This window comes from Macaca mulatta, chromosome 3 (genome assembly GCF_049350105.2).
Source record: "Macaca mulatta isolate MMU2019108-1 chromosome 3, T2T-MMU8v2.0, whole genome shotgun sequence".
NCBI lineage: Eukaryota > Metazoa > Chordata > Mammalia > Primates > Cercopithecidae > Macaca > Macaca mulatta.
The window spans coordinates 173,993,640-174,008,229 of record NC_133408.1 but is presented as its reverse complement, the minus strand read 5'-3'; the positions used below and the strand labels follow the sequence as shown (position 1 = coordinate 174,008,229).

General features: G+C 41.4%; 1 protein-coding gene across 2 annotated transcripts in view; it reads left to right on the top strand.

Annotated features, from left to right (window-relative positions):
* Positions 1-14,590, top strand: part of SLC35B4 (solute carrier family 35 member B4) — a 28,054-nt gene continuing 13,464 nt past the window's right edge. The window contains 4 exon segments of one of the 2 annotated variants that reach the window (NM_001257677.1): positions 161-323; positions 7,168-7,281; positions 9,875-9,977; positions 12,113-12,162. In NM_001257677.1, coding sequence (NP_001244606.1) covers positions 247-323; positions 7,168-7,281; positions 9,875-9,977; positions 12,113-12,162 — 344 coding nt within the window. In that variant the 5' untranslated portion in view covers positions 161-246. 2 annotated transcript variants of the gene reach the window in all.

The window sequence follows — 14,590 nt, the reverse complement described above, 5'->3', positions numbered from 1 at the left end:
AGTCTGGCTGGGGCTCGGACGCCCCCTCGGATGAATGGGACCGAGGCTGACTGCGAACTACAGATCCTTGGTGGCAGCGTCGGTGTTGACCGCGGGGGAAGGGGAGACCCGGCGCTCCCGGTGAGAGCGGCTCTCCAGGACCGTGCGATGTGCTGCGCTGCGGCGAGGCAGGAGGCCGGCTTCCTGGGGTAGCGGTATAAGCGGGCGCTTACTCTGTGCGCTCGCTCCCCGAACCCTGCACCGGCCATGCGCCCGGCCTTGGCGGTGGGCCTGGTGTTCGCAGGCTGCTGCAGTAACGTGATCTTCCTAGAGCTCCTGGCCCGGTGAGTGACCCGCTCGGGCCGCACCCGGTCTCCCGGGGCGGGGCGGAGGAAGCCGGAGGAGAGGTCCCCCCGGGACGCGCCCACGCCCTGGCCCCACCCCGCCGCCCACGGAGCCCGGGGCAGGACGGCCTGAGCCCCCCAACAATCCGTCCTGTCTGGGCAGCCTGGGACCCCGCTGAGTGCGCTGCTTCCCAAAACTGCGCACCGGCCGCAGTCCCGCCTAACAGTTTCAAAGCATTCCTGCGGGGGGAACACTCAAGGTGTTGCTGTTGTCACCCCTTTTCCACATTCGGGGGGGATTGATTGAAGCCTGAAGAGTTTTTCACATAACCGGTCCAAGGTCGGCGGAGAGCTAGTGTCAAAACCAAGGTTCCTTCACCAAACCACTCTCTCTCTTCCTTCCCATCCAACTCCAGCTCTTTTTTCGATCCTGTTAAATGGCACAGGCTGGACTTGAGCAGAGGTTTTTGACGTACAGAGTCTTTGTACATGCTGCAAAGAAAGTTTTACTTTTATTACGGCATCCTGCAAAGCATTTGCTTTATTGGCCTTGGAGATGGTTATGAGTGCATACATAAATGATGCGGTAGAACAGATTTTTATGTAGAAGATCAGTCCACGTGACCCGAGAGTGCTCTTTGAGGTCGCTTGCAAAAAGAAAAAAAAAAAATTATGTAGAAGATTGGTTCAAGTGACCCGAGAGGGCTCTTTGAGGTCGCTTTGAATGTGCAAAGTTCAGTGGATAGAAGCTATTACAGAAGAGACAACAGGTGGTGTGGAAAAGGCTCTAGGACTAAAAAGCTGTGTTGTGAAATTTCACTCTTGGCTCCGTCATCCACTGGCTGTGTAGCCCTTCAAGTCACTTAGCCTCTCTGGGCCTCCTTTTCCTGGCAGTAAAACAATACTTATAGTGTTTTCCAGCTCGTGTTTCTGAATCTATACATTACAAGTTGAGTATCCTTCATTTAAAATGTTTGGGAACGGGTGTTTTGTATTTCGTTTTTTTTTGATTTGGGAATATTTGCATATACATAATGAGATATTTTAGGGATGGTACCCAAATCTAAACACAAATTCGTCTGTGTTTCTTATACACATAACCTTAGCTTGAAGGTAATTGTATACAATATTTTTAATAATTTGTACATGGATTAAAGTTTGTATACACTGACCTATCAGAAAGCAAAGGTGTCAGGTGTGGAATTTTTCACTTGTAATATCATATCAGTGCTCAAAAAGTTTCAGATTTTTTAGAGCATTTCAGAGTTCAGATTTTCAGATGAGAGATACTCAGCTTGTATCTCTGTTGATCATCCGAACAATCCTGTGCAGAAGATAGGTCAAGAATTATAAACTGTTTTACTGAAGTGGAAATGGTCCAAAGAAGTTAGGTGACCTTTCACTGCTTGTAAGTGGCAGAGCCAGAAATGGGAGCCAAGATATCTAAGCTCCTAGTCCAATACCTTTTTCAACCTCCCTGCCAGTTTTGAACTTGAGCAGCCCATAGATTTTGGTTATCCAGTTCTTCATGTGGTGCCTACTAGAAGTTTATTTTATTGGATATCATTGATTAAGTCATCCCGAAGCAACCAGTTTATTTAAGGTAAAGTCTGTATGGGGTTAAGTTTTGCTGTTATGGAGCTTGAAATTTTGTTATACAGAAAGTGTTGATAAAGGTCTCTTATTTGACTTAGGTTGAGGGTCTTTTATTTGACTTGGGTGAGGGTGGTGAGGGATATAAAAATGACAAAAAAAAATTGTATCCAACTGTAAGTCTGATACACTTTTAAAGGAAGGCCACTTTGGTAGCAGTTGATGTGAAAATATAAAAAAGTCGGCCAGGCACAGTGGCTCACACCTGTAATCCTAGCACTTTGGGAGGCCAAAGTGGGTGGATCACGAGGTCAGGGGTTCAAGACCAGCCTGGACAACATGGTGAGACCCCGTGTCTACTAAAAATATAAAAATTAGCTGGGCATGGTGGCGGACACCTGTAATCCCAGCTACTCAGGAGGCTGAGGCAGGAGAATCCTTAGAACCTGGGAGGCAGAGGTTGCAGTGAGCCGAGAAAGCACCATTGCACTCCAGCCTGGGCAACAATGCGAGACTACGTCTCAAAAAATAAAAAAAGAAAATATCAAGAAGTGATTTCATCAGGCCAGCCATGGAAATGAAAGTCAGGGAATAATGGTAATATTTGTGTTGAATATGCCATTAAATTAAATCTTGCCAAAGGCTATATGACATGAGAATATGCAAGCAACTAAATCCCCTCTTTACTACTTTGTGAGCCCCTGACTGAATTACTTGATCTCCCTGAGTCTGACCCAACTGTAAAAGGAGGTAATGGTGATGATGGTTCTTCCAGCTTCACAGAGTTTTGAAGGATGAAGTGAGATGTGCGTGTAAAGCCTAAAGCACACTTGTAGGGCTTCCCATTCTTTCCAACAACTTGGTTTCAATACAGATATATTTCCTTTATGAGATGGTCCTGCAAAGTCCTGAACAAATCTGATTTTACAAAATATTTTCATGCATTATAGGAGCTTCTATTTAAAATATTTTGAATAATTTGTAAATAAATCATCACTTCTTATTTTGTTTGGTAAATCTGCATTTTTTGCATAAAACAGTGGTTTTTCATAAAGTGGTGAGGAGGTGCATTTATTGAAATAATCAATGGTGCACCAGACTGAATAGAGCCCTTTCCTAATTTGCTTAGACAAGTCTCTACTTCTCGTGTTACAGATCAATAAAATAAGAGCTAGTTGAACCAGATGGCCTTAAGTTTCTTTCTAGATATGGCCTCGGAATTTGTGACTTTATCTTGGGACATCACAGTGGAAGAAGGCCCATAAATTTTTATAGCGTAGGAACTGTGCTTTTTATATTGGCTGGCTTGGAGCCATTAGGTGCCCTAATAAGTAGCAAGTATAATACTAAATATAAATGCTAAGTGACTTGCAGGAAGAAGAGGACATTTTTAACCATTTTCCCCAAATTGGAAAACAAATTTAGGCTTTTCTTTCTGATTTTTATACCTACAATTGGGACCAATATTAAAACACAATGCAATAGACAGAGCAGATAGGTAGTAAGGGACGAGTGCCTTGATATTCCTCCTTAGGGAGCTTACATTCTACCTTGGAAACAAGATATACACACACCAGCTAACTAGGCAAGATATTACATGCCTTACATCAGGAAAACAATCTGAAATTTTTTTTTCCCATTTTATTTTTCATTCAAGTGCCTGATCTTGAATTAAATCGTTTCCTAAATTCAGCAAAAGAAATGCAAAAGGCATAAACTATCTGCCCAATTCATTCTCTTCAAAGTTGCATCCTTTTTTAAATAAAAATTTGAATTTTTGCCAAGAGAATTCAAAGTAAGAAAAACTGTTTGCGGTTAGTGATTACAATTCCTGAGGAATCGAGCTCAAGAAAACAAGATTAAGGGATCCAAGTTTTTACTCTGAAGTTTTAAAATGAATTATTCAAGTTAAAATAAATAATTCCATTGGTAGCTATACAACAGTGTGTTTCGAAAAGGCTTCATAAGTTGAGTTTTCAAAAATTATTTGAGCACATTAGGGAGATTTGTAAATTCTATAGAAATAGAAACAAAAAGTAAATGAGGGTTGTTGCTGGACTGGGAAAAGCAAGAAATGGAAAGTGACTCAAAATGGGAGTAGAATATCTCTTGGGAGTGTCCTAACATTAGTGGCAATTATTGCACAACTAAAAACCTATACCAAACCCCACTGAATTGTAATAATCATAATGCTAAGGGTAACGGCAAATGCCATTTCTTTGCCACTGACCCCTGGGAGACTTACCTAACGCAGTGCAATGGGACCCTCAGCGTCTTTAGCAATGGAATGAAATGGGCATATCAATACCCACCTCCATAAAATAAAAAGTACTAGGATGTCCTTTTAAAAAATCCTATAGAGAATACACATGTAAAGTGAATCGTTTTTTAAATCTCTTTTTATCTCTCGTAGAAATTATAAGATTCTAGATCACATTGGAACACTCCCATTCATTCTCTTGCTTGAGCGAAGGTGGGTCACTGATCCGAAAGTGAGAGCAGAAAGGTAAAGGGACATGGTCTGTCCCCTCACCATCCCTGCTAAGGCACTGGCTTCTGACGGCCTCCTCCTTCATGTCTGGCTCCCTCATATTGTCATCTTCTTGGGCAGGGATCCAGTCCCCTTCAAGCTGGGGGCTCCCTGGTAGCTGCCACCTAACTGTACACATAATTGGGTCTTGATCATTGTTCTTTAGCTGACTTGGCCTAAGCTTGTTAAAGAGAACATAGAAGGAAACTTTTAAGCCTCTTTTGGATTAAGTCTTGTGCTTGGAGCTTATATGTATTTTCTCATTGAATACTCACTACAACAGTGAAGTCAGTTTCATTTTAGAGATGAGAAAACTTAGTCAACTGGAATGTCTTTAAAAGGGGGAGGACCTTTTAAAGACTGAAGACCTTTCAGTATGCAAGATCCTGAATACTGGTCATCATACTTGCCTTTTTCACTCTGTGGCAGGCAGTGTGTTAAGTGCTTTTCAGGGATGACTCATTTACTCTACAATAAATCAAAGAGATAGGCACTTATATGGTTTCCATTTTAAAGATAAAAACACCAGACTTAGATATTCACTTCTGTCACACAGCAAGTGACAGAGCATCATCTCGCATGTCAGTGTGTACTTTTAAGCACAGTGGAGCATGGTGGTTCCCAACCTTGTGTCAGCACCTGAGAACTACCTGTGCATTCACAAACACAGCGATACATGCACTCACACACACTCTCAACCCTTTCCCTGCACCTCAACTGCTATTTCTCCAACCTGGCTGCACATGACAATAAAGTGGAAAGCTTTTAAAAGGTCAGATTCCAGGGTCCTACCCCAGACTAATCAAATTAGAAGTGGGAGAGTGAGCCTCTTTGGGTAAATAGGTTGTTTTTCTGTTGTTTGTTTTTGAGACAAGAGTCTCGCTTTGTCACTCAGGCTGGAGGGCAGTGGCGCGATCTCAGCTCACTGCAACCTCCACATCCCAGGTTCAAGTGATTCTCCTGCCTCAGCCTCCCGAGTAGCTGGAATTATAGGCATACACCACCACACCCAGCTAATGTTTTGTATTTTTAGTAGAGACAGGGTTTCACCACGTTGGCCAAGCTAGTCTCAAACTCCTGATCTCAGGTGATCCACCTGCGTTAGCCTCCCAAAGTGCTGGGATTACAGGTGTGAGCCACCGTGCTGACCATTTGGGAAACAGGTTTTTAAAGAGCAGAGTAGGCTGGCCCGCATTCCAAAGCACCGTGCTAGCAACCGTCTAGAGTTAAAGTTCTTTCTGTTGCTCATATTTAGGCTAGTGGTTTTAATTAGCTCCTTGAATGAGGTAAATGTCTTACATGATTATTTATGGATTCCTGCATTTAGCCTTGTCCTTTGAACATAAGAAGTGCTAAAAGAGAACTTGTTGAATTGAATAGGTAGCAGTTTTCAAGGAAACCTTCATAGGCAGCAGAACTTAAAGAGTAGCAACAGTTCTGCTTCAGTTAGTAAGCCTCGCTCTGTAGGAATGGCTCCTGCCTGGGCTGTCTTATTTTTGTGCCTGATGGATATATTTAAGGACTTGTCTATCTTGGCATTGCTTTATATATAATACTAACACCACCAATGGAGAATGGAGTCATTTCTGATAAGTAGCATTATATTAATATGTAATAATACAATTACATCTCTGTCTTCATCAGCTTCAGGTAAATGCCTTCGGTCAAGATGAAAACGCAGAATACAAAGGCGGGTGAATATTGGGATTATAGGAAATCTGGAAGCTTCAGGAGAGCAAAGATAACTGCTCACTTTGTTCTTCTTCCAGTGATTGAGCAGAGCTGAATGGAAGACAAGCTCAAGAAAACCTGAACATTTTAAATGACTGGTTTTCAGAGTGCCTCAAGATGAATGTCAGGAGAAAGTTTTTAACTTTGTAAATTTGTTCCTAACAATCACTGTTGAACGTGGGGTATCTTCCCCAACTATTTCATAGACCGCTAAAGAGAATCTATTGAATTCCACAAGCATTTTTTGAGTGCCTAATATATTCAAAACACTGGGTTAAGTGTTGTGGAGAATAGTAGACTACGGCAGTGTTTTTCAGTCTTTTGTTCATTATGCCTCTTCCAGAATACTTTTTAGACGTTGTTTTCTTAATCCCTCCCCCAGGTGTACTGGTTCAGGTACTGTATGTATATTTGTATTTTATTATTATAAAAAGAATAAGATTCCCCCCATCCCAAGAACCAAGTTTTGCCCCGTTGCTGGGCACCATTACCATTAAAGTAATGTCCCTATCATCAACATTGGGTTCATTTTTCATTTGACAGCAGTCTTGGTGATTCCTGGTCAGGAGGGATATATAAACATTCCAGGAGACCTGAGCATATTTCTGTCTCTGGGCTTTGCTGCCTAAGCTGACTAGGATCCTGATTAAAGACCTTTTTGGTGAAGCAAAGATCCCAATAAGAACTTATGACCAATTTCCTACAGCTTACTAGGAAAGCTGTATCAGAGTTCTGGAAACAAGTGTGTCACAGTAATTCTCCCTCATGGCCTGGTACACGCAAGGAAGAGTAAAATAAGAAAGCTTGACATTCTTCTCTGTGAGATCAATGCTAAATATATGTGATCCAAAGGCTATGAACATTGAGATAAAGGACAGTGGGTAATCGAAATCCCTCCACCCTGTTATTCTGGCCCTCTAATTAGAATGCATTTTAGTGTTATCTCCATTTTTGTGCCTTTCCCCTCCTCTTTTGTTATTCACTATACAGGAAGCATCCAGGATGTGGGAACATTGTGACATTTGCACAATTTTTATTTATTGCTGTGGAAGGCTTCCTCTTTGAAGCTGATTTGGGAAGGAAGCCACCAGCTATCCCAATAAGGTATGGTACATTAGAGTCTCTTTTAGCTTTTGGATTTTTTAAGAAAGTAAAGAGGTGGTACCTGTATAAAAGGAGTATGAGACATTCTTTTGTAAGATTTATTTCAGAGATATCAGTAGAATACTAAGTCATTTTCTGAATTTAATACCTTGTGAAAATCCAGGGTGCCTACTTCCAAACTAAAATTTCTGCCACAAGATTTAAAATAACCATGATGGAGACAAGAGTGTGTATGTGTGTGTGTTCTTATTTAGTATGAGATTACTCAGAAGGCCTAGTGTGACCACAAATTTTATGCTGTCTTCTGTGTTGGTAAAGTTATCAAACATTCTAAAAGAGGAGTATCCTTGTTTCTCTTTAAAAACGAATGGCTTTTGGAAATAAATAGAGGTAGTAGTTGCATAACTTTGTGAATGTACTAAGTGCCACTGAATTGTTCAGTTTAAAATAGTTAATTTTATGTTACAAGAATTTCACCCGAATTAAAAGAAAATGAATGGCAAGCAAAGTCAAAATTTGTTGATGCCAGACCTGTAGTCCATTAGTCCAAATTTGCCTAATTGTACTAATGGGGCCAAATAGAAAACAGGGCAGTTCTTACGATAAACAATGTATTGAAAACTCACCTTTCTTGCTGAGAGTGACTCGAGATAAAAGTGTAATCCATCCAATTGTGAGAATTTAGTAGGATGGTATCACTTACTCCCTTTTAGAGCGACATTCTGGTATGAATATATCCAAGTACGAAGGCGAAGGCCCGTCTTTGTTGGTTTTCTTTTGCAGCATTCCTACGTAGCCTGCTGTAGAAAATCTGGCTGAATTTTGTTAATATTATACTTTTAAAGTTCCCAATGCGATGCTAAATATTCCAGATACTTTTTGTTTTTCATTGGCTTTAGTATCTGCATAAAACTTTCTGCCCCTAAAGACCAGCATTTACATTGCAGTAAAAGCCCCAGCATTTCTTGACTCCTCTGGCCCTTTCCCGCCTCTTCCCACTGTCTCTCCCCATTCTCTCTACCACTAGCATAGATCAGGAAGTATACCCTGTCACCGTATCTTTTATAATAGCATCCTAGCTGACTGACTTCCCTGCCTCCCACCTCGTCATCCGTCCATTTCACTTAATATCATTTTATCACGTGGCCTCACTCTGTGGTTACCATGATGTTCTGAATGACATCCAGACTCCCCAGCCTGCCCTTTGAGGGTCTCTGTGATCTTGCCCTCATAACCATATTCCCATGCATGTCCTATGTGCGGTGGCCATTTTATTTTCTGTAGGTGGAGCCATAATCAAAATTTTGCTCATGTCATTCATCCCCATCCACAATTTCTGGGCAAGCAATGTGGAATAAATTAATTGTCCTAAAAGACCTTGACAAACTCTCTGTAAATGGCACGTCTTCAAGATAGAACTAAGAAAATTTGGCAAGAAACCTGATAAAGTTGCAGATAGTATGTTGTTTAGAAGCTGTGAAGAAGCTGTTGCTGGTAATTTTGCATGTGTGTTCATTGTCAAGTTCCTCAGACTCTCCAGACTATATTAGTTTAGCCATGGCTTGACTGGCCTGTTGTGGTGTATGGCTCCACACCTAACTAGCAACGCAGAATGGGTTCTTTCAGGGAAGATCGCTTAGGACTCACTGCCGTCATATCCTTCAGCTGTGCAAAGGTGGAAAATGGTTGGGAATCTCAAAGATCAACATTTCCTGAAGAATAGGGAACCACATATTTGCCTTTGCCCTGCATTCTTTAGCCATTTATTTTAAATACTGTTTTTTCTCTTACTGAATATGGTAAGTTGAGTCATGTGAAATTTCTGGCATTCAACTTGTTGACCTATAAAAACGGCAATTTTATATAGTTTAGCCCAATATATGTAGAAGGCATCTTATGTATTTTCTGGATCACAGTGATGACATACAAATGTAAAATTGTTTGTTTATTCATCTGTTCATAATTATTCATTTGTATTTATCCCTTTAAGTTATTAGGGTTACTGGATTTTTTTTTTTTTTTTTTTTTGGTTTTTGTTTCTGTTATTATTTTAAGACCTATAAACTTTCAAAAAACAGAGACCCTGATTTTAAATAAAAATCTGTACAAGTCAAACCATGTCCTCATTAATTTGGAGGCCACTAGTTCAGAATGCGGGAGAATTTAGCAGCTGCTAGGCTGAAAATAATCCTTAACTTAGCGAATACTTTCTTTAGAAACAGCGAAAATTAACAGTACAAACAAGTGTATAGAGGACGTTTTTGAGAGAATCAGCCATTTGCAAGTTCTTCAGAGGTATATGAAAATTATTTACAAAGAACCAATGCAATCATTTTAAGTTGCTATGTATACTTGAAAAATACTAGTGTTTCTTTAAATGTATTTTATAACTCAGACTTTCCCATGTTAGTCTGGCTTTGTGAAGCATTTTGATACTTACTTAGTAGTTGACATTGCATGATAATAGCGATGCAATTTTGTAACGCAGAGGAAATATGCAAAATGCCTTTTTAGCCAAAAATACATATTTCCTATACTTGATTTTCTTGAAATCCTAGATTCTGTTTGATGAGCTATTCTGTCTGCATTTCAGGTACTATGCCATAATGGTGACCATGTTCTTCACCGTGAGCGTGGTGAACAACTATGCCCTGAATCTCAACATTGCCATGCCCCTGCATATGATATTTAGATCGGTAAGTGCTGCCGGATCCCGTGTGTATGTTCGTCTGAAAAGTATAGTTAAATAGGTCAATTGAATATATGGCAGAACTAGAAGGGTCTTGTAGTAAGTGGTCTTGAGTAGAAGAATAGGTTTGTGAATGCATGAGCAAAAATGGCTTTCATCTGAAAAGTAAGGCAAAAAGAGAAATCTCAAAGTGGATGGTTTACTTTTATTCATCTGAGGTCTAATGAGTGATTAATAAAAAGAAAATTAAATTTTCCCTAGGAAACAGATTTTGCCTTCATTTTCCCTCATCTCTTTGATTTTATATTCAAACATGCTATGTTATTTAACGTATTTCTTATCACTTACTTCTTTCTTTCATAAAAGTACATTTACTTCCAGAACATGAAAGAGATACTTGTCTTTTCTGATTTTATTTTTTAAAGCAGAGACTTGAGATAATAAAGGGAAATTCTTGATGAAGGTAGAGTTTCTCCCAAAGCACTCCAGGCAAAAAAGGCTGATAATTGTGATGATAACATTTCCATGTGGTCTGAGATTTTTGTGAGATTGTACTGTTCCCGGAGGGAGTTTCCAAAGCAACTATAATAATTTTTGTTTTGTTTTGTTTTGTTTTGAGACGGAGTCTCGCTCTGTCGCCCAGGCTGGAGTGCAGTGGCCGGATCTCGGCTCACTGCAAGCTCCGCCTCCCGGGTTCCCGCCATTCTCCTGCCTCAGCCTCCCGAGTAGCTGGGACTACAGGCGCCGCCACCTCGCCCGGCTAGTTTTTTGTATTTTTTAGTAGAGACGGGGTTTCACCGTGTTCGCCAGGATGGTCTCGATCTCCTGACCTCGTGATCCGCCCGTCTCGGCCTCCCAAAGTGCTGGGATTACAGGCTTGAGCCACCGCGCCCAGCCAGCAACTATAATAATTAAGGTGACCTTCAAAGCATTGAAAACATAGTAGACTTTCAATAAACACCTGTTGATTGATTGTCGCCTTTTTAGAGAGCAGAGAGATCCTTGCATGACTTTTCCCATTAAAACTAGTCAGGGGCTGGGCGCGGTGGTTCACGCCTATAATGCCAGCACGTTGGGAGGCTGAGGTGGGCGGATCGTTGGGAGTTCAAGACCAGCCTGACCAACATGGAGAAACCTCGTCTTTACTAAAAATACAAAATTAGCTGGAAGTGGTGGCACATGCCTGTAATCCCAGCTACTTGGGAGGCTGATGCAAGAGAATCACTTGAACCCGGGAGGCAGAGGTTGCAGTGAGCCAAGATCACACCATTGCATTCCAGCCTAGGCGACAAGAGCAAAACTCCGTCTAAGGGGAAAAAAAAAGTGTTCAGGGGTGGAGGGTGCAGGTAATAGGGAGAAGCTTATTAAAAGCTCCTATAAATTAGGTAGATGGAAATTTTGACAAATATAAGTCCATGATATCATTTATTCCTGCTAGCCCTAGCTTCAACACTGACCAATTATAGTTGACCCTTGAACAACATGGGTTTGAACCTCATGGATCCACATATCTGCAAATTTTTTTCAAACAAATATGAAAATACAGTATTCGTGGGATGTAAAACATGCCTATAAGTAGGGCTGATAATGACTATATTGAGAATTGATCCTTTTTATTCTCGTTGTCATCTTTAAAAGGTTTTTTTTAAAATATATATACACACACACATATATTTTTGGAGACAGAGTTTCGCACTTGTTGCCCAGGCTGGAAGTGCAATGGTGCCATCTTGGCTCACTGCAATCTGCACCTCTTAGGTTCAAGCGATTCTCCTGCCTCAGCCTCCTGAGTAGCTGGAATTACAGGCGCCTGCCACCATGCCCAGCTAAGTTTTGTATTTTTTAGTAGAGACAGAGTTTCACCATGTTGGCCAGGCTGGTCTCAAACTCCTGACCTCAGGTGATCCACCCACCTCGGCTTCCCAAAGTGCTGGGATTATGGGCGTGAGCCACCACGCCCGGCCATCATAATAGCTTTTTATGGTTTATACTTTTGCCGTCATAAGAACAACTAAATCTTACTAATTATTCATCCTAGCCTCCTTCATTCCATGTTTTTCCCCCTTGCCCATGTTCCTATTCATCTCGAATTATGTTTTTTTCCTAGTGCACTAAACCTGTTACTGTTGTCTCCTTTTGCAGGGTTCTCTAATTGCCAACATGATTCTAGGAATTATCATTTTGAAGAAAAGGTAAACAATATACTTCTATATTTTGTGAATGGAAATGATATCCTGAGCCCCTGTCCATAAGCTAGTCATCTGGATTCCTTGTCCCAAAGTAGTGATAAGTTTGCTTCTGGCCATCTACCTCTTTTCTTAGTTCTTTACCAGTGAGGCCCAATCATGCAATGTCCTGAAGCAGCTGACCAGGTAAGAGGCGACACCTGTGGGGTCTCTATGTAGAAGTGAATAGCTCTTGCCATCGTTGAATTTTAGTATCATAATAACCTGCGAAGCCAACTTAAAAAGATGATAGAGAGATTCACTGTGCAGTATGGTCACCATGAACCACGTGTGACTATTTACATTTACATTTTTCAAAATTAAAGAAAATTAAATATTTAGTGTCTCAGTTTCATTAGTCATGTACACTTTTTTTTTCTTTTTTCCTTTTTTGGAGACGAGGTCTCATTCTGTCATCCAGGTTGGAATACAGTGGTGCGATCTTGGCTCACTGCAGCCTCCAGCTCCCAGGTTGAAGTGATCCTCCCACCTCAGCCTCCCAAGTATTTGGGACCAAAGGCATGTGCCACCATGACCAGCTAATTTTTTTTGTATTTTTGGTAGAGATTGGGTTTCGCCATGTTGTCCAGGCTGGTCTCAAACTCCTAGTCACATTTTCAGTGCTCAGTAGACTCACGTGGCTGGTGGCAACCATGTTGGAGAGCCCAGACGTGGAACATTTCTAACATCCCAGAAATTCCATGGGATGCTGCTGCCCTAGAAGATGCTTATCAGTACAGCATAGCGAACTAAGGAATGGTTGTACATATTAAAAAGGAAATTCCTAACAAAGGCCCAAATAGCCAAGAAGATGGAAGGAAAAGTTCAGGGCTGTTCTTTGTGACCATGACCAGTGGCTCTCTTTGGGATAGGAGCAGGAGGTACCAGAAGTACCTGGGATGCTTTTTCAAAGTATTTGTCTCTCACCTTCACTCTGAGCTTCACCCCTCACTCCTAAGCAGGAAGGATGTTAGCGAGAGACAACACATACAGTTTGGGAAATTTCTCAGGGAAAGTTCACTGGTAAGACCAAAACTATGTAAGTGATGGCAACTTTTCAATGTATTTGATATCCAGCCCCAAGCTCTCTATACGTGCTTGGAAAGTAGCTTTCAATTCAGAATGTGAGAACCTAGAGTTTTTAAGTATTAAGGGCTGTGTCATAAAAAGAACAGCTGTCCTGTCCTACTAGGCTCCGTATCATGGACCCTTTATCTCCTGAGGCTTATGAATTCCCTGAAAAGTACTACTGTAGTTTTCTTTCTTTCTTCTTGGTTCTCTGCATTTCAACATGTATACATATGATGGTCAGGTTTATTACCTTTGAAGTGATCACTGTGCTTCTTATCGTGTGGAATTCGCCTTGGGACAGGCCTGTGCTCTTTTCCAACCTTTGATTCTGGCTCGTAACAAGGATACCAAAGAACATGTTATAAGAGGAGTTGTGTTCTCCTGGTATTGCCCCAAAATATTAGGGGTCTTTCCCAAGCATCTGTTGCCCTTAAGAACTTGTTCTGACGGTGTCATCTTGCATCTGTCTAAGCCTTTTGACTCTTTTCTATGTGTATCTCTTTCCCATAGAGCAGGAATTTCCATAAGTTAACCTTCCAATAGAGTGAATTAACTTCTTATCTCCTTTTCTCTTGGGTAGAATACCCTCAAGTTCATAGTGTGCTCCTCATTCCAAGATTTGAAGATCAAATCTATATTCACCTTACCCATGCCTTTATTATTCTTTTTGGCCTGAGTTGTAAACCTCTTCAGCGTGATCTTTCCGAACTGAAGAGGTTCATTTTTTTTGTTGTTTGTTTTTTTTTTTTTTTTTGAGACGGAGTCTGGCTCTGTCGCCCGGGCTGGAGTGCAGTGGCCGGATCTCAGCTCACTGCAAGCTCCGCCTCCCGGGTTTACGCCATTCTCCTGCCTCAGCCTCCCGAGTGGCTGGGACTACAGGCGCCCGCCACCTCGCCCGGCTAGTTTTTTTTTGTATTTTTTAGTGGAGAAGGGGTTTCACCATGTTAGCCAGGATGGTCTCGATCTCCTGACCTCGTGATCCGCCTGTCTCGGCGTCCCAAAGTGCTGGGATTACAGGCTTGAGCCACCGCGCCCGGCCGGTTCATTATTTTTTACCGTACGTCCGCTCATACCTGCTTCCTCCCCAACTGCTCTCTAACGTGGTCTTCTTGGCCCTTTTGGTCCCTTTCTCTGCTTATTAGCTAGTTCTGCTGGCCTTTTACAAAGTACTGTGACCAAAACAATACTATGTATTTGAGTAGAAAACCTGGGATGGTTCATCTTCTTAGTTAAATTTCTTTTAATCCTTGCCCGAGGCCTTTTGCTTGATCACCAAGAATCTGAGAGGGTGCTAATGATACTAGCTAATGTGAAATGGTACTGT